Below are 24,086 nucleotides of genomic sequence, written 5' to 3' on the forward strand. Positions count from 1 at the left end.
TTACAGCCTGTCGTATTTGGAAAATGTAGGTGACTCATCTCTGGGGAGAACCCTTCCCCCACCCACCCTCCCCATTCCTAATCCAGTAGCTTCATGTTGGAGCGCAGGTATTGCTGGTTCAATGTTCTTGAAGTAGAATTACCATTTCTTTTCATGTGGCCATGCCTCTTTTTAACAATGAGGTATAATTTTAGACTAACAATGTTTATCCTTCCTGAGCTATGGGCTTGATCAATCATGTGGGTGAAAAACAATTCAACTTTTTGATAAAATCACACACATACAAAAATTATTGCACTTAAAAACAACAACAAAAACAAAACACTCAGCCCAACCAGCAAAGGGCCAATGCACATCTTCGGAAGGGGCTGTGCTCCCTCCCCTTTGCAGAGCATCTGGACCTTTCTGGTGTTCAGCTGAATTTGGTCCATTATTAAATGTCCAGAAATGAAAGAGTCCAAAAGACACTGTAGGCTCTTTAAGGCTAAGTCTTCCCATTGCTTCTATGAGACAAATTATTTCCTTGGCCACATATTATAAAGCAGGGGCTCCTTTTAGCAAAATGGCTAGTAGGGTCCTCCAAAACTCTGGATGCTGGGGAGGATGGGTACACACCATGACCTGTCCTGTGAATAAGAGAGAGAAACAGTAAGCAGCCTGCAAGGGGAAAGTTGCACATCAACAGCCCTGTGGCTGGTAGTACAGTATGTTCCTCTGACTCCAGCACTAGTGCTCAGTACACCCCTCTCACAGTCCAGCGGGCATGGTTGAGCTGTGCATCTTTCTCTGTGTAATTCTTACTTTCTGTGGATCTCAATGTCTTTCTTTCTACCTGCAAACTGCTCTTTCTCTCTTTACTTATTGTTTATCTTTCCTACTGCCTTGTGATTTGTCCCTTTCTCTCTTTTGTGTGTGTGTGTGTGTGTGTGTGTGTGTGTGTGTGACAGAGAGAGACAGAGAGAGGGACAGATAGGGACAGACAGATAGGAAGGGAGAGAGATGAGAAGCATCAATTCTTCGTTGTGGCTCCTTAGTTGTTCATTGATTGCTTTCTCATATGTGTCTTGACTGGGGGGCTAGAGCAGAGTGGGTGATCCCTTGCTCAAGCCAGCAACCATGGGCTCAAGCCAGCAACCATGGGCTCAAGCTGGTGAGCCCTGCTCAAACCAAATGAATCCGCACTCAAGCTGGTGACCTTGGGATTTTGAACCTGGGTCCTCTGTGTCCCAGTCCGGTGCTCTATCCACTGCACCACTGCCTGGTCAGGCTCTTTTTCTCTTTTTTTTTTTAAGTGAGAAGAGGGGAGATAGAGACAGACTGCTGCATGTGTCCTGACTGGGATCCACTGAGCAACCTCCATCTGGGGCAGATGCTCAAAACAGCCGAGCTATCCCCAGCACCCAGAGCTGACACTCAAACCAATCAAGCCACTGGCTATGAGAGGGGAAGAAAAAAAGAAAAGGGAGGGGAAGAGAAGTAGATGGTCACTTCTCATGTGTGTCCTGACCAGGAATTGAACCCCAGATGTTCAAATGCCAGGCTGACGCTCCATCCACTGAGCAAACTGGCCAGGGCCTATCTCTCTTTATTGATGTATATAAAGGCTCAATGCTAGCTCTATCCTGCTACTGACTGGTCCATATGCTACTTCCTCCATATATTTCCTACAGCGTACCTGTTCCTGTCCTCTCCTCACCCTGTCAATGGTCCTGGCCCCTGAGTGTATTCAGACACAGTCCACATTCTGCTCACTGAGTTGAATGGGCAGGTTACTTGTTACTTCAGTCAAGATTACTCACACCTCTAAAATCTAGTCTTCCAGTCAAATTTTGAACACATGCATTGAATGCTAACGTATTCATGAAGTTTTCAAGTTAAAAGCTTACAATGGAAAAAAATCAAGGCATTTCCAGACTGTGCTATCTCGAACTTTCTTCTTTAGGGTGTTTTCTCCAGCTCATGTTTTCTTTGTGATCCCTTTATTTATGACCCTATGTCATCAATAAAATATTTGCACAAAATATCTAGATAAATAGTGTGGATAATAATATCCTGACATTTATAGGCACAGAGCCAAAATCAGAATAATTTGTGTTTCAGGGTGGAAGGAATGGAGGTCAACTTATCATGAGTTGCTGAAGCTCCCTCATGTCATTCATGCCCACCAACCTAGATGCACTGAAGCTCTAAGGCCTGCTGCAGTGTTGTCTCCCCCTACACCCACCTCCCTGTGACCACCTCTGTGGGGTCAGAGCCAGTACAGGGGGTCGACATCATCATCTGTTGTATCTCAGAACTGCCCCCCCCACCATGATAAGCTCTTCCCTACTTACTGCTCTGGATGCTGAACTAGGACTTGCTCACATTCTCATAGATGACGTCACTGATGCAGAACTGCTGTTTCTTCTTCAGCCATAGCAGCTGCACACACTGATGGATAAAAATGTACTGTTCCTAGAGCGAAAGACAAAGCCATGTTCAGAGCAAGGTATTTTTGTACAAATATTTGCAAAGGTAATATTTTGATATTATGACAGTATTAAATATTATGAATGGCTGTCAAAGGAACCAATTTCTATTTTTAAAGAGATAATTTTATAACTAGAAAATCCAAGAAAATCAACTGTAAAAATATTTTAAGTAATAATAGAACTTCGACTATCATTACTTAATGCTAAAGGCAATGAATATTCAATCAAGAAATCATGGGCTATTTTGAAAAAAGAGAATAGTCTGTCACACCATAATACACCAAAATAAATTCCAAAAAATTTAATAAATTAAGCCCTAAAAATATAAAGAAAGATATAGGTTAATTCCTCTCTAATTACTTTTAGAAAGGGCTTTCTAAACAGCAAAGCAATGGAATAAATTATGAATAAAAACTTCCACCCACTGTATATTTTTTAAGAAGTAAAAAAATTAAAATAAAAGACAAACTAGAACCTTGGAAGGAAAAAAAATTTCTAGAATTATAACAATGTTTATACCTTTATTTTTGTTTAAAACTCATTCAAAACAGTAACACACTTAAATTAACAAATATATAAATAAAAGACATTGATCATTAAACTAAATATTCCTGGAAGGCACAGACTATGTCTTTTTTATTCCTAATGCCTATTAAATGACTTTTGAAGGAAACTAAGGAATTATTAAAACATATGCAAAAACTGGTCAAGCAATCAAAAGGTAAATTAAAACAATTGTTTTTCACCTCATAAAGTGAGCAAAGTTAAAGGGAAAGGTAACAATGATGACTTGAGTTGGTTGATGCAGTCATTTTAAGCTACTGATGGAGTAATAATAAAGTGCTAATAAATGGCATTGTGAACACAGATGATAGTAAAAAAGCAAAAAAGAATCCCATTTAATATCTTATAAAAAGGAAAATGATTTAAGTAATCAATAGTATATTTATATTGAAACATTATTATCTTTAAAATGAAATTTATATAATTTGGGGCAATTTGGGATAATACGCAGCTAATGTTAAGTGAAAAAATAAAATTTAAATTAGTCTACAGACACATAGCATATGAATATAATTGTGTGAAAGTTATACTAGAATATTCAATCAAGGCTGAGATGAAATATGCCCAAATATTGAGAGTAGCTCCTTCATGTGATAAAAATCAAGATTGCTTCATGATCTTCCTCCTTTTTCTTTATTTCCAAGACTTTCTCTATATGTAATACCATAACCTTTAAATAAGACCAGTCAATAAATCCATAAGAACTTAAGGAGCATTTGTATGACAACTTTATACAAAGGATAAGGTTAATACTTTAAACTACACTTGGTGATTTTCACCTGTGTTTTCTAATGAAATTTGGAGAAAATATATGTCTTTATCCTGTTACAATATCACATCAATAACTGAGCTACTTTCTCCTTATCACACATCACTCCATTGTTTGCCGTGCTGGTCAGCACTGGGCATGGATAAGGTAGTGACCACTTGGTTTCTCAACTCAGAATTACTCAGGGGTCAAACTTGTCCGTAAGAGAGAAAGAAAGAAAGAAAGAAAGAAAGAAAGAAAGAAAGAAAGAAAGAAAGAAAGAAAGAGAGAGAGAGAGAGAGAGAGAGAGAGAGAAAGAAAGAGGGACAGAGAGAGGGGGGGAAGGAAGGAAGGAAGGAAGAAAGGAAGAAAGGAAGGAAGGAAGGAATAAAGAAAAGAAAGAAAGAAAGAAAGAAAGAAGGAAAGAAAGAAAGAAAGAAAGAAAGAAAGAAAGAAAGAAAGAAAGAAAGAAAGAAAGAAAGAAAGAAGAAAGAAAGAAAGGTATAGTCAGACCACAGGAAAAGTAAATAAACACTACTTATGGACAGCTCCCTGAGAATTCCTGAGAATCTACGCTGCCAACCAGAAGGATGGGCTGCTCAAAGCAAAGCCCTAACTGACCTCCAGGGAAAGCCTATTAGAGGAAAGTCAAACAAAATGTTTGATAAAAATAGAATAGAGCCACACAGAGAGAAATGTCATCTGCAGGTAGCACTTGATGGTTTCAAAGCACTTAACTAGATTTTGTCATTTCACATAACATGTACTTTACAGCAATTTGTGAATGCTGTCATCCACAGTTTACAGACCAAGAATGGAGCTTTGAGAGGCAAAGTGAGATGTGCAGTGGCCATGCTGGGACTCAGGCCTTCTCGTGGGGTCTGGCTTGACAACCCAACTTTCTTTACCCTTTGCTGCTCTTGTGGAGAAGTCCATCATGGTGTTTGCAGGTTTGATCCCCGTCAGGGCACACACAAGAGTCAACCAATGAATGCATACATAAGTGGGACAGCAGATCCATGTTTCTCACTCATGTGTCTGTGCTTCTTCCCTCTCTCTCTCCCTAAAATCAGTCAATAAATTAAAAAAAAATATAGCCTTGACATGCATCTGAGAGCATGGCCAATGCAATCAGTTGCTTCTGCTATTTTTATTTATTTATTTTTAGGGGAGATGGCAGCATCTGAACTCCAGACTGAGAGGGGCTATGTTGCTTCTGCTTTTGCTATAGGACTGAAAGTACTTGACTATTTCCACTATTTTTAGAAGTGGATTTGGTGGTGGAATCCAGGTAAGGAGGAGTCAAGAGGAGTAGGAAAATCAGGAACCAGCCTCAGTACACAATACACAGGTGGCTGATACACATAGAGTCAGAAACCAGCTGGAGAATCATTCATGTGAAGGGGTACCCTCCAATGAGAAAGCTGAGGAACAGATTGCTTTACTCTGTTCTTAGCTTATTAACATCAGTAAAGTAGAGTAGGACTGGGGTGTGAATGGACTCAAGGAGGATGTTAGGAAAAACCCTAACCTTCAAAATACAGGTTGAATCACCGAGAGCATAAACAATGAGGAAATACAATGGTAAAGAACAAGAGGTTCCAGGCATAAGAACTGAAACCAGAGAAGATGCCCTGCTAAGTCCAGAGGGCACTCACGAGTGGAGCTGGAACAACTGGGGAAAGAAAAGAAAGTAACCTGTGGTGAACTTGCCTCTTTTGCTGACTGAATTTTCCCATGGCCGTTCAGGGAAGGGATATCATACTTTTAAAAGGGCATTTCCCTAGAGATATCAACCTAAAATGCTGCCATAAACAAAGAAGCCAAACAACCAAAGTTTGGGGCAACAAAGTCTGGAGGAAACCCCCATTTTCTCAGCTTTGCAGGAAGGCACATGGTGGCTGCTGTAGTTCTGCGTGACTACTACGCCTGGAGCAGGTCATGGCGCTGAGCTGGGTCGAGGGTCTGCCGTGTGGAGGTCCTATTTAAAAAGGGATTAAACTTTTTGTATTGGAAAAGTCCAAAGTAAACAGGCTATAATTAAAGTCTATAAAGTTAGAAAAGGTATAAATTAAGTCAATGTGGCAGACAGTTTATCAAATCCAAAATCCTTAAAATAAGGGGCGGCTCTTTGAAGTGTGGGGATTAATATACATCCTGGGAAGTTTTAATCACACATTAAGATGTACATTTATGGAAATGAAAACCAAAAATTTGGACTGATTCATAGAGCACTGTGTAATCATTAGGTAGTGGGCTTCTCTGAGAAACCAGGGCATTTTAAACAAGGTCATGTTTATGTCCCCACAGTAGCCAATTACAAGGCAGCAGGATTGGGATGTGAGTGGGCCAAGGAAGTGAGGACACGAATACATGTTACTTCCTAATCATCCATGAGGCATCTGAATGTGAATGGGTTACTTTTCCGAAGTGGTATGATCCTGCTTTGGCTCAGAAAGAAACACATCGGAAGGGCTGTGCCAAGCCTTGCTCAGAGGGGAGTGGGGAGGCAGGAGAGAAAAGTCAAAAGGGTGGTAAAGAAGAAACTCCAGAAGCAAGACAGCAGCCAGCCGGTACCTCAGGCTTTTGAGTATACTGACATCTAGTGGTGTATAATATGAAAAGCATGCGGAAGACCAAGGCTGTTTAATCCTCTGGACTTTAGTAAGAGGTCTGGGCCAGGTTGCGTTCTACCATGTTCCTCCCACACAAACGCCATCAAAAAAGGGATTATTGTACATCTGAAGCTAAAAAGCTGCAGGTATGGCAGGGTGACAAGGATTACAAGCAAGCTATTGTGCTTAGGTTTTGAGGCCCACACTGGTGCACACCCACTGTGGCTCTGAAGGTGTGTGATGCTGTGGGCTGGCACCCAAGCTGAGCGCATTCCGAGGCTCCAAGGGAGGAAGGGACCTGGGAGAAGAGGAGGGGTGGGTGGTTCTAGGGACGCTGCCATGTTGTTACAATCTAAATCCATTCATTCAGATCGCAGGAATTGGAAGTGCTGGTAGGTTGGGGGCTGAAAATCCTTAAAATCATAAGGGAGACAGAAAGCATAAATCCAACCCATGATCATTATCAAAAGTAGATTGGGACACAGAGTCGCATGGCAAAGAAACTGATGACAAACTTTTGAATTGAATCTAACATTTCAAATATAAATTAAATCTCACCAGTTCCACAGTCTCCACTTGGTAGCACTTACCCAGATTGGCTGCTGGAACTCTCACTCTGGGCAAGACTGGTGTGTCTGGATTTGAACAACTCCTCCAAGTTCAAGTTGCATGAACTTGTGTGAACCCCTTATTCTACTAAAGATAGATTTGTGTGCTCTGACTTACTAAAGGGACTATGACACCAATAAAAGTACAAGCACTGTACAGTGAATGGATTTTTAGAAGCTGACATGTATTTCTTATATACCTTGAAGCGTTTGAATGTGCACAATAAGGAAGGATAGCAGATACAAAAAATCTCAAGGCAATTGTATTGAAACAGGAGATGGAATAATGGGAAGTTCATTTTAGTCAAAGGCAAATCTAAAGCTACCTGTGGATTACATTCCTACCTCTGTCTGTACCATGGACATCCGGTAGGACCTCATTTCTGACACCAGCCCTAAGATGTCGACAAACTCATGTGCCCGAATGTGCTGCATGAGCCTGTCCAGGGCGATGAACGTTCCTGTCCGGCCGACGCCCGCGCTGCAAGAAGGGCAGACAACGCTTTACTCAGACAGTGCTTCTACACTGCAGAAAACAAATCGGCGATTCCAAAGACAAAATGAAACAGCACCATTGAGAAAAGAGACTAGAGTAAACTCTTGACGATATTTTCCACTTAATGGATATTTTAAACCAGTGGTCCCCAACCTTTTTTGGGCCATGGACCGGTTTAATGTCAGAAAATATTTTCACGGACTGGCCTTTAGGGTGGGATGGATAAATGTATTACGTGACCGAGACAAGCATCAAGAGTGAGTCTTAGACAGATGTAACAGAGGGAATCTGATCATTTTTTAAAAATAAAACATTGTTCAGACTTAAATATCAATAAAATGGAAATAATGTAAATTATTTATTCTTTCTCTGCGGCCCGGTACCAAATGGCCCACGGACTGGTACTGGTCTGCGGCCCGGGGGCTGGGGACCACTGTTTTAAACTACACAATTATGGTTGAATTGTCTTCTAATAATGACGTTTCTGAGTATCACTGCTACTTCTGTTGAAGAGGTAAGGGGTCTGTACTGCCTTGGCAACCTCTACCCTCAACCTTACCCCCTGCCTGGGGCTTTCTGCTTTCTGAAAAAACTAACACTTACATATGGACCTGGCTAGAAAGTTGGTTCCTGCTGTCAGGGAACTAGACACATAAAAATTCCAATCCTTTGAGTAGCCTTGGAGTTAAGCCCTCACACCCAGCTCAGAAGTCTAGTTGAGATGCCCATAGCTCTTGGACCATATCAATTTGTATGCCTTCAACTCTAGGTTGAGTTCACCACACCTGACATTCCTTATTGCACATCTTCTTTTCTCATGAGTTTTAGGCCTACTTCAGTCTCCCAGTATAATCTTCTATATAGATGCCTCAAAACCAAATTCAATATTTGGACTCCATCAATTACAGCTCCCAAGTCCTAGTGCTCAGAGAGAGTAGAGGGAAGTGGAGTGATTTGTGTTGACCAACTGCCCATCACAGTTCTACATTTTAAAGTCAGCTCTTCTTTTCTTCCAATAACTAAGACTGAAGGGCTAAGTGGTCCCAAACTCCGAATTACAATGAAATGTGAGAAAAGAGGAAGTAAAAACTAACTTGTATGCAGAATTTGCTGGGAGAGAAATTCAGCAGTAAAAGCCTGCAATTCAGAGCTCTACTTTGCTTTTTCTACTTGATAGCCCTCCCCTCCTAGGCCTTATCATCTCAGGTGAATGTTCTGCCCTGGGGTGAACACCTATAAAGTCATGTCCAGAACTGTACCTGCTTCCTGCTGTGAACAGAACCATGAGTTCAACCACATGGTTAAGTAGCTGTATTTTAAGCTCTTGGAAAGAACCACTGTGAGATTAGAAAATTTCATCTGGTAAAGCAAAGTTTTTAACCTGTGAATGACTAAGATAGACCAACAGCGAGGACACCCTCCCTGATCAGAAACTTGATAGCTTACAAAACATTTTTTCTTTCCAGGGAGACACATACTCCCACACTCCTCTCTGTCTCCTCTCCTCTTCTCTCTCTCTCCCTCTCTCTCTCTCTCTTTCACACACACACACACACACCCACACACACCATTCTAGTTCACAGAGACCAAGGATTATAGATCTATTTGCTTAGGTTGACGTGGCTGCCAGTGCTGCCTCTCACAGCTTTATATATAATACAATACAGTGGGAGCACATTTTTATGCCCTACTCTTTAGAGGTTGCATGAAAATTTTATAACAATATGTCACACCATTGGTATTTTAATTGGTATTGCATTGAATTTATAAATTGCTTTGGGTAATATAGACATTTTAATGATGTTTAATGATGTTTATTCAGCCATAAGAAATGATGACATCGGATCATTTACAACAACATGGATGAACCTTGATAACATTATACTGAGCGAAATAAGTAAATCAGAAAAAACTAAGAATCATAGGATCCCACACATAGGTGGGACATAAAAATGAGACTCAGAGACATGGACAAGAGTGTGGGGGTTACGGGGTGGGGGGGAGGAGAGGGACAGAGTTGGGGAGGGGAGGGGCACAAAGAAAACCATTTAGAAGATAATGGAAGACAAATGGACTTTGGGTGATGGGAATGCAGCATAATCAAATGTCAGAATAACCTCGAGATGTTTTCTCTGAACATATGTACCCTGACTTATCAATGTCACCCCATTAAAATTAATAAAAATTAAAAAAAAAAAAAAACCAATATGGGCCCTGGCCGGTTGGCTCAGCAGTAGAGCATCGGCCTGGCGTGTGGGGGACCCTGGTTCAATTCCCGGCCAGGGCAAATAGGAGAAGCAAGCGCCCATTTGCTTCTCCACCCCCCCCCCCCTTCCTCTCTGTCTCTCTCTTCCCCTCCCGCAGCGGAGGCTCCATTGGAGCAAAGATGGCCCGGGCGCTGGGGATGGCTCCTGGGCCTCTGCCCCAGGTGCTAGAGTGGCTCTGGTTGTGGCAGAGCGACACCCCGGAGGGGCAGAGCATCGCCCCCTGGTGGGCAGAGCGTTGCCCCTGGTGGGCGTGCCCGGTGGATCCCAGTCGGGTGCATGCGGGAGTCTGTCTGACTGTCTCTCCCCATTTCCAGCTTCAGAAAAATACAAAAAAAAAAAAAACAAGAAAAAAAAACAACCCAATATTTTGATGGAGTTTTGTTCACTTGGTAGAACTCTTCCCACAAGGAACTAGTGTGGTCTTCAATTTTTGATAATGTAAAAGGTCATAATACCCCCCTCCCTTTCATTTTAACAATCTGGAAATTTAAGACAATTTTAAAAAGCAATCATAGCAACTATGTTTATCTTAATGATCTGAACATTCTCATTTCTCCCTTCCTTCATCTAGCTTTTACATCCGTTAATTGTATTCTGGGCTGTGGTTAACTATTTTTAATTTGACCTTGCATTTGGTTTGTGTTATAAGCCACTCCGAGTCCTTGATAGGGTAGGGTAATATCTCACAGTACTTAAGGCATGGCCATGGGGACAGGTATGCCTCCATATTCAAGTTGCATGAACTTGTGTGGACCCCTTAACCTTTCCGCTCCTCAGTGTTTTCATCTTAAAAGGGGAATAATATCTATCTTATAGGCTATAGAATATAAGATGGTTATATTATAAATAAACAAGGTACCTAGTAAGACCTCAATCATAAATTTTTCAAAAATCATAATTCATTTTATTGTTAATTCAATCTGATCAGGGGTTTATGGACTAGTGGGTTCTTTTCTTTATAAAACAAAGCCCTTGATGCTTATCAGAAAATGTATCTGATGACTTTACCTGCAGTGTACAATCATGGGGCCTTTGCTCTTGGTAGCTTGCTGTCGGACCACGTGTACGAACTGCAGGATACTTTCTGCAGCATTTGCTGTGGGCACACCGTGATCAGGCCATGAAGTGTAGTTAAAATGCATCACGTCTTGCATCTCGTCAGCCTTTAGGAAAAAAAGCCAAAGCAAGCATTAATGCCCCAGTCCAGAGTCAGAACAGCCCAGGCCTCCACTGCAGCTCACACATTAATGGCATCAGAAGGTAAAGCCACCTTCCAACCCCTGGTCTGTATACTTCCCCTTCCAGCTCGGAGCACTGTGCCTGCAACAAAGCAAGACCTGAAAAAAAACCCCAAAACACTAACTGTATAAAACCTCAAATAGTAGGATAAAGAGGCTAACCCATGCCTGTATAGAGATAAGAGTTTAAGCAGATTAAGGTTTACATCATAGCTTTTGCTATTTAGGAATTTCATCAGCTTCAGCCAATGAATTAAATACTGTGGAAGGTGCTGTTGGTGTTCCGTGGGTCCCCCTTCCCAGCTGCTGCCAGCAGCACATAGCTGTACCCTTCCTCCGGCCATCCCCCAGGGTGGGGAGATGCCACGCTGGGGAATGCCTAAGAGGCTCTGTTCTCCTGCTCGAGGATTCCAGGATTCCGCAGCTAACCAGTGACTGATAACAGGGTACAAAACCCCGGCCCCATTATGGCAGCTGGGGTAACTAACTCTGTGGTGCCATTCATGCCTTGGCACTCTCCTGGGGCCCAGCTGACACTAGATTCCAGTGGTACTCATTGCTGTGTGTGGCTTCTTCCTTATCCTGTCCTATCTTATTCTCCTTCTTCCCTTACAGAATTGTCCCAAGACTATCCTTTCAAAAAATCACCTATTTAACAATTTCTGTCTTGGGCTCTGGGAATAAGGGGCTTGACCCAAGGTAAACTCACTGAAAACAATTTTCTTATAGCTAAAAGGGTCTTTGCAAAGGCTGTAGTCTAACCTAAGCTCCAACAAGGGTTGTTGTGGAGAAAAAGTATGCTCTTGTTTGTGAAGGACGGTATGGTATCCGTTAGCTGTTATCACCACCACCACCACATCATTACTGCCACTTACTGTGTCAGCTCTGGCCAGTTATGGGGTTGGTACTGGGAATCCCTGTAAGTGTGTATGTTCTGTGTATTTATCTTATCCATATTAATGCATACATCAACTCTTCATATTGTTGGTCCCTCAGGTTGAGTAAATTTCAATTCGGATGCGAGTTATTCAAGATTCACTCTTTTTATACCTACTAATGTGTAAGCATAAAGATTGATTCCAAACCCAGTCCTCACAAAGATCTCTTTCATCCCCCTTCCCTCAAACTTGGTAAGAGCCTAGAATCCACTCAGTGGATGAGATACTATATCATACTTTGGGAGAGTCTGGCCTGACTATGAGTTTGGAGCTCAAGTTTAGGTTCAGGTATTAAAGAAAAATGAAGTCTAAAGAGTCAGTGGTCTTAAGTGGAGTAAAATTTGTATAAATATAGTAAATGTATAAATGAAGTACATAAATATATAATATATAAGATTTGTATGAATATAAACAAGTCCGCACTTCCACTAGACCCACTGTCCCCTCTGCACCTAAGGCCATACATGCCCAGCCATACACAGTGCCTCCCTCACTGCGAGTTCTTTCTTAGACACACAGAGCCTGAAGTTTGCAAAGATGCTGGCTCCCATCACTGCTGTCTGCAATCTGTATGGCAAGAAAGTAACCCAAGCATAATAAATTGTGCAGAATGACTCAGTTACTCAAAGCCATGAGGATTTAGGGCTACTTGTTCACCATATATATGCAGTACACACACACACACACACACACACACACACACACACACTGTACCTGATGAAGTACTATAAATATATATATTATATATGTATAATATATATATATATGTTGCCCAGAAAAGTTTATAAGAAAGCTCATTCTTTTAACATGATGATGGCAGGCTTAGCACAAAGATTTGAACAGTGTAGGTTATAGCTATATATTACAGTTGTTCTGAAAATATATTTGGCTAAAATATTCAAGATGCTTCAAAAATAGGAAACATTTACATCAGTTTCTCTGTCACGCAAGGCAGAGGACTGGGCATCAGGGTGCTCTCCAGCAGATGAATAGCAAGACACATGTCAAGGAACAAAGGGGCTGTTGCTACTGTTTTGTCTCCAGTTCTTACGAAGTTCATGCCAAGTTTCAAGTAGTGGAAAGTACAAATTGTGTATTATGGTTATCTTCCTCCTTTTTTGTTAAATGTGAAAACCCTTCTGGTTACATCTTACTTAGACTTTCCAAAATTTCCCTTACCCTGATTTCTTCATTTATGCAAACTTACCCTGTTGTGCTCTAAAAGTCACCACGTATCAATTTGAGGGAATAAAAAAGGGTAGAATCAAAAAATGAAACACATAGAAAAATATGTTCATTAGTACAGCACAATGTACTTTAGCAATTTAACTTTTATCTAGGGAGCTTAAGACTTTAGATTCTGTTTATGGCCAATTGGGGGCACTCTGGAACCTAATGCTTGTAATTACTGTATAAACACTTTAACAGAAATATTTTATTCTTATGTTTTGAGCCGTTCACATGCTTGTTGTTAAAAGGTCATCATTTAAAAGCAAGGACAAGAAGCATAGTATTGACCGTGAAGTGATCTATGTCATTCTTCCCTGTGAAGGGAATAGACAGTATCTATTTTATGCTCTATAATTTTTTCTCTAAGATGCAAACCTAGGGAAAGATATATTCTGTATTTGTCTAACAGGTTCCAATGGCTTTCCCGCTAAAATCACCAAAAAAGCAGAATTCAAATTGCATTCAGATTGTCAAATATTTTCTCTGATGGAAATCTACTGATGTTTTCCAAATTCTTTATTACTTTTGAAATTATTTATTTATTCACTGCTTTGTTTATTCTACAAAGATTTATTTAGTGGCTAAGGGTTGGGATTACAAGGATTATTATAACAGGGTACTTGCTTCCAAAACTCACACTGGGGGAGGGAGACGTGAAGTGAGAGAATTGTAATGGTCTATGGTGTACTGAGATGGAGGGATAGCCATGAGACCAGAGCAGAGGAGGAAAGGGATAAAGATCTCTTGAGACAGGGAAGGTTAAACAAAGGAGGTGACATTGGAGTTGAAAATGAGTAAGAATGTGCTTAGGGAACAGAAAGAGATAAACATTTCAAAGAAACAAAACAGCATGAAGCACAGTCTGTGAGAGTCATATAGGGATTTGCCTAAATTCTCAATGTAGTCAAAACCATTGTTAACTTCCGGTGGTGGAGAAGTGATTTATCTTTCATAAATATCAACAAATGGGTCGTTAATGAATGCTTATGTTGTGTTGATATGAACAATCTTTGATTTCATCGTCTGCATTAAGGGTGAGCAAAGATTTTCTGTGCGGGGCAGATGATCAATATTCTAGGGTCTGCAGGTCCGGCATCTCTGTTGCTACCACTCCAGCCTGATGCAGCCAAACACAGTCATGGACAACCTGAAAACACGTGTGTAAATGTGTTGCAATAAAATGTTAGCTGTGGACAATGACATTTGAGTTATATAATTTCCATATAATAGTTTATATGAAATATCATTCTTATTTTGATTTTTCCCCCAAAACATTTAAAAATATAAGACTCATTCTTAGCTCACGGGCTTTACAAAACAGACAGTGGGCAACTTGGTCACAGGCTGTCAGGAAAGGTTGGGTTTAAGTAGCACATTTTTTTTTTGTATTTTTCTTAAGTTGGAAATGAGGAGGCAGTCAGACAGACTCCCGCATGCGCCCGACCGGGATCCACCTGGCATGCCCACCAGGGGGCAATGCTCTGCCCATCTGGGGCGTTGCTCTGTTGCAATCAGAGCCATTCTAGTGCCTGAGGTAGAGGCCATAGAGCCATCCTCAGCGCCCGGGCCAACTTTTGCACCAATGAAGCCTTGGCTGCGGGAGGGGAAGAGAGAGATAGAGAGGAAGGAGAGGGGGAGGGGTGGAGAAGCAGATGGGCGCTTCTCCTGTGTGCCCTGGCTAGGAATTGAACCCAGGACTCTTGCATGCCAGGCTGACGCTCTACCACTGAGCCAACCGGCCAGGGCCTAAATAGCACATTTTTAATGAAGACTTTCCTATCAAACTGTGTTCTCAGCAGAGAGCATGCTTAAGTGGAGAACTCTAGTAAAAGTTCCCTCTTATTTTCTGGGCGGCCCCATGTGAACAACACAACAGGACAACGTGGAGGACGTCAGCACCCAGCCCGGCACACAGACATTCTGCGTGTGCTCCAGGCTTGTCCTCAGACAGGTGGCAGGCCTCCTGGTGGAAACACTGTTCTGACACCCTAACAATGAGAAATCAATAACTTTTCAAAAGAGATAAAGAACCATGATTAAGAATGCCCCAAAATACCTTTGAAATGGTAAAAACTGAACCAGAACAAAATAAGGAAAAGACGCCAAACAAAGCCAAACCCAACTACTAAATCATAGTTTAAGTATTTAATTTAAAATTTAATTGTGCCTTGTATATCCTACTTATACTCATATTTGGTTAGTATAAGAAATGCGATATGTCCCTCCTTGGTCAGGCCTGGTGAGCAATGACTCACATGTCTTCTGTTGCCCGGGGCTGACCCAAGAAGATGGAGCTAGAGTTTGCTTTCCATTTCTGAGGGCCACCAGGCCAACCACTGCATCAACACCATTCTTGATGAAATGGAAAAAATTATGTTAAGGGGGGCTTTTGATCTTGAAGGAAGCAGTGTTGCCAAGCCTGAAGTGCTCATGACCTTGGCGGATGGTGGGTTGGCCTCCTGACACCCGGGGGGTCCCCTCTGCATGGGGAAAGAACCTGAACTTGTGCTTCGTGACTTACGTAATTGATCCGGAAGTGTCTACAGGCCCAGTCATCCTGCTCCTCCTCTGAGGTCATCTCCACGGTGATATCTCCGTAAGCTATGGGTTCTTCTGTGAATGGCCAGTAATGGTCACATTTCACCTGAGGTGGATATAACACAACATTTTCAAACACACAAGTTGGGGAAGGAATGAAGTCTGTGCTCACTGAGGAAAAACAAAAGTGCTTGTGTCTGAAGAACTGTATATGATCATTGCGAGGTGAGCTGTGTGGTGAGACCGGCTTCTGGTGCACAGTAAGCACCCCGTCCATGGCTGTGGCTACTGCAGGTTTTGCTGCTGAGTGAGGGGAGCCCCTTAAGCACTTACCCTTCTTTTCTCATTACACTGAGTGAGCATGACAATGATCTGGGACCTCTGTTGTAGGACCATCTTCCAAAAGTCATTTCTGGTTTCAGGCAGTGGCCCTTGTGTGGCAATGTACTCCTGGGATGAGTTGTATCCCTGAAAGATTAGTGACAAATTTGTCATCTAAGGAACCACTGCTAACACCAAATGCTATTCTGCACAAATTAGAAAAGGGTGCAAATGTACTGGGACAGGCCTGTCAAAGGGTCACACACCTCTGTAATGTGTCCTCCTGTGTTCATGGAAGGGCCATCAGAGTAACTGATGATACAGGTCTCTATGATTTTAAGTACAATTATTGGAAAGCCTATCAAATGACACTCACACAATTTTTTTTTTTTGGTAACTACTATTTTTATAGATATTTCTAAAATACAGGTGCTCAGGTGGAGCCCTTTGAGTTTGGTTGGTGAAAATACTTAAATGTACAAGAAAGATGATCTTTAATACAATAATGTACTTTCATTTTCACTAGTTCTTTACAAGAAAATATGAACATAACTACTCTCTGCGGTTCTTTCTTCCTGTTGTTTATTCTGAAATGGAATAATGGAGACTGTTCTTTAGTAGAAGAGCTTTCTTTTTAACTGTTTGATGTATCCCTGCATCCCTAATGGTTTTTCTCTGCTTGGGCTTGAATTCAGGTGTCTAAATTTTTAGGGTTTTTTTGTTTTGTTTTTCTTACAGGAATGTAGTTGGCATTGATGTAGTCTGCTCCTTCCTCTTCGTTCATGGAGATTAATCTGACTCGGCTGAAGTCATCTAGAAAGAAGAAGAAGAAAGGAAACATTAAAAATCAGAGTGGAAAGAAGAATGGCTCAGGTCCTCTCTTCCCCACATCCAGTCAAAATAGTAAGTAATACAGTACATAGAAAAAGTACATTTTAGCTTGATATTTTAGTCATACCTCAATCTTAATCTCTTGTTTAAACAAATATATAAATAACTCTTAGTCACTATTTTCTCCTACCAGCTCTCCTGTCTTTGGAAGAATTAGCTCTATATTTTTGGGGGAGTTGTGCAGAATATTTACAGAAACTAAAATTTCGGTAGAGTATGGAAGATAATAGTATAGAAGGCTATATAACTTGTAGCCTAACTACACAATTTCCATTTCATACAGGGACACCGGGCAACTCACCACCTTTGGGGAATCTAGAAGAGAATGAAGTTGCATAGGCTTTTTGTGAAGGGACTTAGATGAGAAAAGTAGATTCTGAAATGTATACAGATGTAAGGTGTTATAGTGATAATACTACCTACTATTATCAAGAAACTTTATTAAGGACAAAGTTCTTTTTCTAGAGCTTGTTCACTCTCCTTCTTTCCCCTTTTCCACTCTTTCTCAGCTCCCCCGAGAGTATATCAGAGAAGAAAGTTATATCTATATTGGATTATATTTTAATTGTCCTGTTGGTACTTCATATTACTTTTTCTCTGTATGTTGCTTTATTAAAAATATTAAGCAACAACAAAACTTTCCAGAAGTTAGAAAGAGGAAGCATTTTAACACACTGAATTCACTTTTCATTTGCCTCTCTTCATTGTCATGAATTGACAGAAAATCTATTATGAGAGTACAGATTATCTGATCCCTGATCTGGCTAAAATATTTTGATCACCAAAGGGCCAAACTGTCAGTCTTTCCTACACATGCAATTTATTTAAAAGCATAATGTTTATTTACACCATCCTATATACAATAGGATCTAATGACATCAGAGCACAGATTCGATCAGAGATGGCCTTAGGGATACAGACCACAACAGAGTGTGACCAGAGATTGGTGAAACTGATTAATTTTCAATAATCATCCTTTGATCTTTGAAAGGCATAAGCTGAATCAGTACAATAGATAATCTTACATGGTAGGATGTTTGTGTAACGATTTTTACATCGGTTCAGCGGCAGGTCTGCCGCAAAGTGTGGAATATCCAGTCCAATCAATTTCAATTCCTACAAAAGATAGAGAATAGATTTGAGATTTTCATACACAGTGTGGACTGGATTATTGTTCACATTGGATCATTCTTCACCCCCAGCCTATAACAGAATCATCACACTCCCTTTGCCATATGATGTTCCAGAGCTCCCATTGGGATAGAATATACTTCTCCATCCCACTCTTGTCAACTTGCTTTGACCAACGAACTTGGGTAGAACTCGTGTTCAATAAGAAGCTTGAAATGTGCTGGTTTGGTTTGGTTTGTCTTCCTGTGTTTCTGCCATCTGCCATGAGAAGAACGTAAGCAGGGAAGCTGCTAGTCCCCAAATGAGGAGACCCATGAAATAGCCCTGACCCTGACCCGTGGCCTGAAGCAGAGTGCCCCTGCTCTCGCACAGACCCACGAGTAAGAAAAATAGATGCTGTTGTGGGTCACTGAGATTTTGCTGTTGTTTTTATATGGCATTATTACAGTAATAGCTGAGAATGGAACACATAAATACCTCAGACAGCCTAGTGCTCATTTGGAGAAGGTAAGGATTATGTACATGACACTTAGTATATGAATTATTGAATTATTTGAAAAAAAATTTAGAAAAGAAATGTTTCAGATGTTTAAAGGTATAGAGTAACTGAAATTTATTCAATTTGCATAAATATTTCATATTCTATGAGGACATATCAGTGTTTCTCTTTCAGGCAATGAGGGATAGAATAAGTAGTAAAAGAGAGAGTAAGGAGCAATGTAGGGATATTCTCCATTTCACAAGATATAGGATTGCCAGTCACTAAAATAGTAAAAAAACAAAACTCAAAAATAAGGATGAATCAGTAGTAGGGAAACAAAACCTTCAGTGAAAATAAGAACATCCAAATATTTGCCTGTGTGGATCAGTACTCCCATAAATCCTGTATCAGAAGGCGCATCAATAAGCCATGTTTCTATAAACTGACAACCGTCACATCTCAAAAAGGTTATGTTACTGGAAAAGGAGATTTCTAAGCTGCTTTGTCATGTGTCTGAGAGGAAACAAGGAACTGCAGTCAGGCCAGGGGCATCGTTCACGCTGTGGTCTGTCTGTGCGCTGCTCCCTGGAACCGTACCGGGCATTACTAATGCAGCAGATCCAGTTATACTCCTCAACAAACTTGAGGAAAATATTAGTAAGCAGCATATATACCATCAGTAAATGGGATTATCTATAGAGCACTTTTCTATAAGACTGTTATGTGAGGCAGTAGAGAAACCACTTGTACACTTTTTTTTTTTTTGTATTTTTCCGAAGTTAGAAGCGGGGAGTCAGTCAGACAGAGTTCCACATATGCCCAATTGGGATCCACCCAGCATGCCCACTAGGGGGCAATGCTCTGCCCATCAGTGTTGTTCCGTTACGGCCAGAGCCATTCTAGTGCCTGAGGCGGAGGCCATGGAGCTTTCCTCAGACACCTGGCCAACTTTGCTCCCATGGAGCCTTGGCTGTTGGAGGGGAAGAGAGAGATAGAGAGGAAGGAGAGGGGGAGGGGTGGAGAAGCAGATGGGAGCTTCTCCTGTGTGCCCTGACTGGGAATCAAACCCAGGACTTCCACACTCTGGGGCCGATGCTCTACTACTGAGCAAACCGGCCAGGGTCCACTTGCACATTTTATTTACTCATTTAGGATGTTAATATTGCAAACAAGTCTTACTCTTTACAATTCCTCCCAATTGTTACTCCAATGAATCATAAGCTGGAGGAGTACTTCTCAGGGGAAAAGTTTTTCAGAGTCTTTGAAAGAGTTTCAAAGGGAGTTGGGGACATGTGACGATGTCTGAGGAGATTGAACAGCGCACTCTCTTTCATGCCCTTTGTGTCATGATTCCAGTGCTCTTTGCAAAGAATATGCTTCAGAGATCTAGTTCTTGAAACTTCAGTGGCTTCCACACCAAAGCTCCCCGTAGCTCTGTGTGTGTGTTTAATGGTACTAGGATGCGAGCCTGCAGGCAATTGGGATGGACCGGCCAAAACTGTCCGGGTTCCTCCATTCCTTTGTTTCAGTATCACTTTGACTTTTCTAGCTGAAATGTCTCAAACTTTCTGGCCTAATTTGAAGCCATTGTAAAGCCAAACTATGCTAACTTTGATCCTCAATTCACAAAATTAGAAGTTTTTCCATCTTAACTAAAACCCTTGCTTGACAAATGCCCTCCAAACAGAAGCTTGTCACTGCTACTCTATTACTAGTTTTTCCATTTTAAAGGGTTTTCAACGATGGAATATATTGTTCTTGTAAAAAAGAAACTTAGTTTTAGCAACTTCAACTAAACCAGTGTTAGGTTAGATCCTTTTGGCAACTGTAAGCTTATTTAAATGATGCTTCCATTGTATAAAGTACCTTGGGAATCTACCTCGTTTAGAGAGTGCCTTTATGGATAGCTTGTCCAAACATCTAGCTTATTTTGGTGTACCACTTGTAAACTACTGGGCTTTGGAAAAATAGTTCAACATGCCTTAACATCAGTTTAATTACCTCTAAGGTAAAGCTAATAATTTCTCCATACCTCACTGGGGTATAGCTACTACCAAATGGAATGCTTAAACTCAGCAAATATCGGTGCAGTGCTATGGATAGTGGTTGTGAAATGTGTTTGTTTTGTTTTGCCTGGCTCCATATTCTGCCCTCCTTTGCCATTTGTACTAACAGACCAACGACTCCCTCCCACGCAAGTCCCCTGCTCTGAAGACAGACTGATAAGCCACAGGAAAGGACCTCAGACACGAAAGAAATGGTGGAAACAGATTGTGGCAGAGAGCCGGAGCGCATATGGAAGCTGACGAGCTGATTGAACTTTAATTGTGTGTTGCCTCCCTGCTGTAAATGCCCTGAGTTGTTCAGAGAGGTTTAATTGGCTGAACATTGTAAATGTGAATTGCCAAAGCGGAATTGTAGCAAAGCAGGAACCGCATGTACACAAGATGCTTTGCAATCTCCTGTAACTCTGTCAGTATGCGGAAAATTGAACACAAAGTTTACGGTTCAGTAGCTTTGCAATTTTCTTTTTAACCATATGGAAACTCCAGAGGTTTAAATTTTTAGAGAGTCAAAGTATGAAGGGATGGCCTGAAACCAACATAAATCATTTTTGAATTTTGCCAGTTTGGGTTCCAATATAATTTAGCATTGTGGTTTCTTTTTTTCTAGGCCATATATGAATGGGCCTATGAATGGTGGTCCCCCAAATGATATGTCCACATCTTAACCCCCAAAACCTGTGAATGCGGTCTGATTTGGAAAAAGGGTTTTTACAGATGTAACTAAGTTAAGGAACATGAGATGAGATCATTTTGTATTATTCGAGTGAGCCCCAAATTTAATGATAAGTGTTCTCTTAAAAGGGATGAGAGGAGAAGCCATAGACAGGTGGAGGCACGGCTTTGAGTTAGGCAGCTTGTGAGCCAAGGAATGCTTGGAGCCACCAAATCTGGAAGAGTCTCCTCTACAGCCTTCAGAAGGGAGCAGGTCCTGCTAACACTTTGATTTTAGAATTCTGGCCTCTAGAATTGTGAAAGAATAAATTTCTATTGCTAAGAGCAGTGGTTCTCAAAGTATGCGCCAACGCGCACTGGTGCATCCCAGAAGATTTCCAGGTGTGCCCTATGGTATTCCAGAGAAATATGTGCCTGTTGGGGACAAAAAACCACCAGGGTTTTTGGAGTTTAGATTTTTGGGGGACAGAAGTATGGGGAATTGGCTGTAAGCTGACAGTCTGCCCAACCCCCCACCTCACTTGCCTTATTAGGTTGCAAAAGGCTGTTAAGCTGTGGTGCTGGATTGTTTACACTACCCCCAATGTTCCCCAGAAAGACTGGAGGCAAGTTTCTTCTATCCTTTGTTTGGTATAAAGTTAAGATGATATGTATGGTGGAGGTTTTCTGCACTTGGTAAAATTCTTGGGTTGCCTTGGAAACATGATTAAAGCTGTCATTGATTTGCTAATGGCCCAGTTTGCCCTATAAATAAAGCAAGATGCGGTTTTTGGGTACACTTTGTTCTTACCAGCAGCAATTATAGGGCTCGCCCAACCCCATATTTTCTTAATTTCACGTATTTTCTTAATTCTGCACTGTTCCCACTTGGGGCCTGGAATTACTAGCTGCGCTGGTTCGCAGCATGTGCTCAGATGTAAAAATAAATATAGTTACTCTATTATATCATTTCATTACGAAAATACTGCTCTTTTTGTTAACACATCATTATTATATTTATTATTAACACATCATTATATTATTTTTTAGATAAATACACTCTAATAAAATGGATAGATTTCTCAAAAAGAAGCATGATATTGAAGAATCCAATTCTGGAAGTGAGCAAAAGTTAAGTGTAAATAAAATAGGACTTGAAAGCTGATGGGAAGAATTGAATTTATAGCATTTTCCATCACTTAACACTGAACAATACGACTGGATTAGAAACCTATTCATGAAAGCTTCAAGTGATTTTGGTTTGACATTAACAGAAGAAGAAGAACTGGCTGCTATATCCACTGATCGTGGATTGATGATTAAACATAAGGAATTGTCTCTTGAAGCCTTATGGATTTCTATAAAAGAAGAATATGATGTGGCAATATCTAAAAAAGCTTTGAATATTTTACTACAATTTTCAACATCCCATTTATGTGAATTAGGATTTTTAACTCTCAACACAATTAAGAGTAAAAAGAGAGGAATTCTTCAATGTATTGATGAGGAAATGAGAGTTTGCCTTTCAAATATATGCCCAAACAAGTCGCTAGGATACATCAGGCTCATGTTTCTCATAAACACAAGAATGAAAAAATTTAACATATTTGCACCAGGACCTGTTGAATTTACTAAATCTTACTAAGAATGTATCTATATATATAAAAAGATAACCTTTTTGTCATTTTTATTAATAAATTTTAACCCCTCTTTTTTACAAATTCTAAAAAGCATACTCAAAAAATGTAACATAAAAATGTTTTAAAATATCAGAGTAAATTTATTTTGTCATATTTATTTTTTTAATTACCATAAAAGCACACTTGGACTTTATATTTTTTTCTCTAACATTTGACTTAATTATATAACATATTTCTTAGAACTTTGTATATGGTATGCCTACAATTATTTGTAGGATTTTAAATGCACTCCAACTTCAAAAAGTTTGAGAACCACTGGCTTAGAGTCACAAAGATTGTGGTAATTTGTATGGCAACACTAGTACAGTCACCAAGGTCCAATGAAAATCTATCTCGTGTGTCTGTATTTGAAGCACGCAAGTCTTGAAAAGCTACACACAAATATATGCACCATATTATTTTGCTAGGGCTGCCATAACAAAATAGCACAGGCAAGGTGGCTTAAACAACAGAAATTTACATCTTACAGTTCTGGGGGTTGGGAAGTTCAAGGACAAGGTGCTGCCAAGTCAGAATTCATTCTGAGGTTTTTCTTGGCTTGTAGATGGCTACCATCTGGCAGTGTGCTCATATGACTTCTTTCTGTGCTCATAGTAGGGGGAAGGAAAGAGAGAGCATGCTCTCTGGTGTCTCTTCTTTTTCCCCCCCTTTTTTTCACGTGAACGCAGTCCCCTGCTACCACAAATTATGCAGTTGAGTTTCCCACATTTGGGAGAATCACAGGGGTCCGCACATCCGGAGTGCTGTGGATAAGTCTTGCTCTGGGAAAACCACCTTCACAATCATGGTATCTCCCCTTCCAGGTACGTATGGTGGTGTCTCTTCTTATAAGGGCACTAATCGAATTATGAGTGCCCACTATCATGACCTCATCTAACCCTAATCACCTCCTAAATGCCCCATCTCCAAATACCATTACACTGGGGGGTAGGGGTTTCAATATATGAATTAAAAGGATACCTTCAGTCCATACAATGTACCATCATCTTATGAGAAGAGCACAGCTATATTCAGGCTTTAGAGTTGGTAGCAATGTTAAGAAGTGATAATCACTTGATGTTTGCTTTGGGATAGGTTGGACATTAGAGTCAGATGAGCTAGGGTTACTAGACTACAAAACAAATGAGGAGAA

General features: G+C 40.7%; 1 protein-coding gene and 1 non-coding gene across 4 annotated transcripts in view; both read right to left on the minus strand.

The window, feature by feature from the left end:
- Positions 1-275: 275 nt before the first annotated feature.
- The window catches only part of PTPRO (protein tyrosine phosphatase receptor type O), a 233,369-nt gene continuing 209,558 nt past the window's right edge, over positions 276-24,086 (minus strand). For all 3 annotated transcript variants that reach the window (XM_066355214.1, XM_066355204.1, XM_066355223.1), the window contains 8 exons: positions 17,951-18,041; positions 16,771-16,847; positions 16,047-16,181; positions 15,697-15,819; positions 10,778-10,932; positions 7,352-7,487; positions 2,334-2,454; positions 276-626 (listed from right to left, as the gene is read on the minus strand). In XM_066355214.1, the coding sequence (XP_066211311.1) occupies positions 2,350-2,454; positions 7,352-7,487; positions 10,778-10,932; positions 15,697-15,819; positions 16,047-16,181; positions 16,771-16,847; positions 17,951-18,041 (822 nt within the window). In that variant the 3' untranslated portion in view covers positions 276-626; positions 2,334-2,349. The remainder of the gene's footprint in view (positions 627-2,333; positions 2,455-7,351; positions 7,488-10,777; positions 10,933-15,696; positions 15,820-16,046; positions 16,182-16,770; positions 16,848-17,950; positions 18,042-24,086) is intronic.
- LOC136390033 (U1 spliceosomal RNA) lies at positions 23,607-23,765 on the minus strand. The gene has a single exon (XR_010748561.1). It is a non-coding gene; the product is annotated as a U1 spliceosomal RNA (small nuclear RNA).

This window comes from Saccopteryx leptura, chromosome 1 (assembly GCF_036850995.1).
Source record: "Saccopteryx leptura isolate mSacLep1 chromosome 1, mSacLep1_pri_phased_curated, whole genome shotgun sequence".
NCBI lineage: Eukaryota > Metazoa > Chordata > Mammalia > Chiroptera > Emballonuridae > Saccopteryx > Saccopteryx leptura.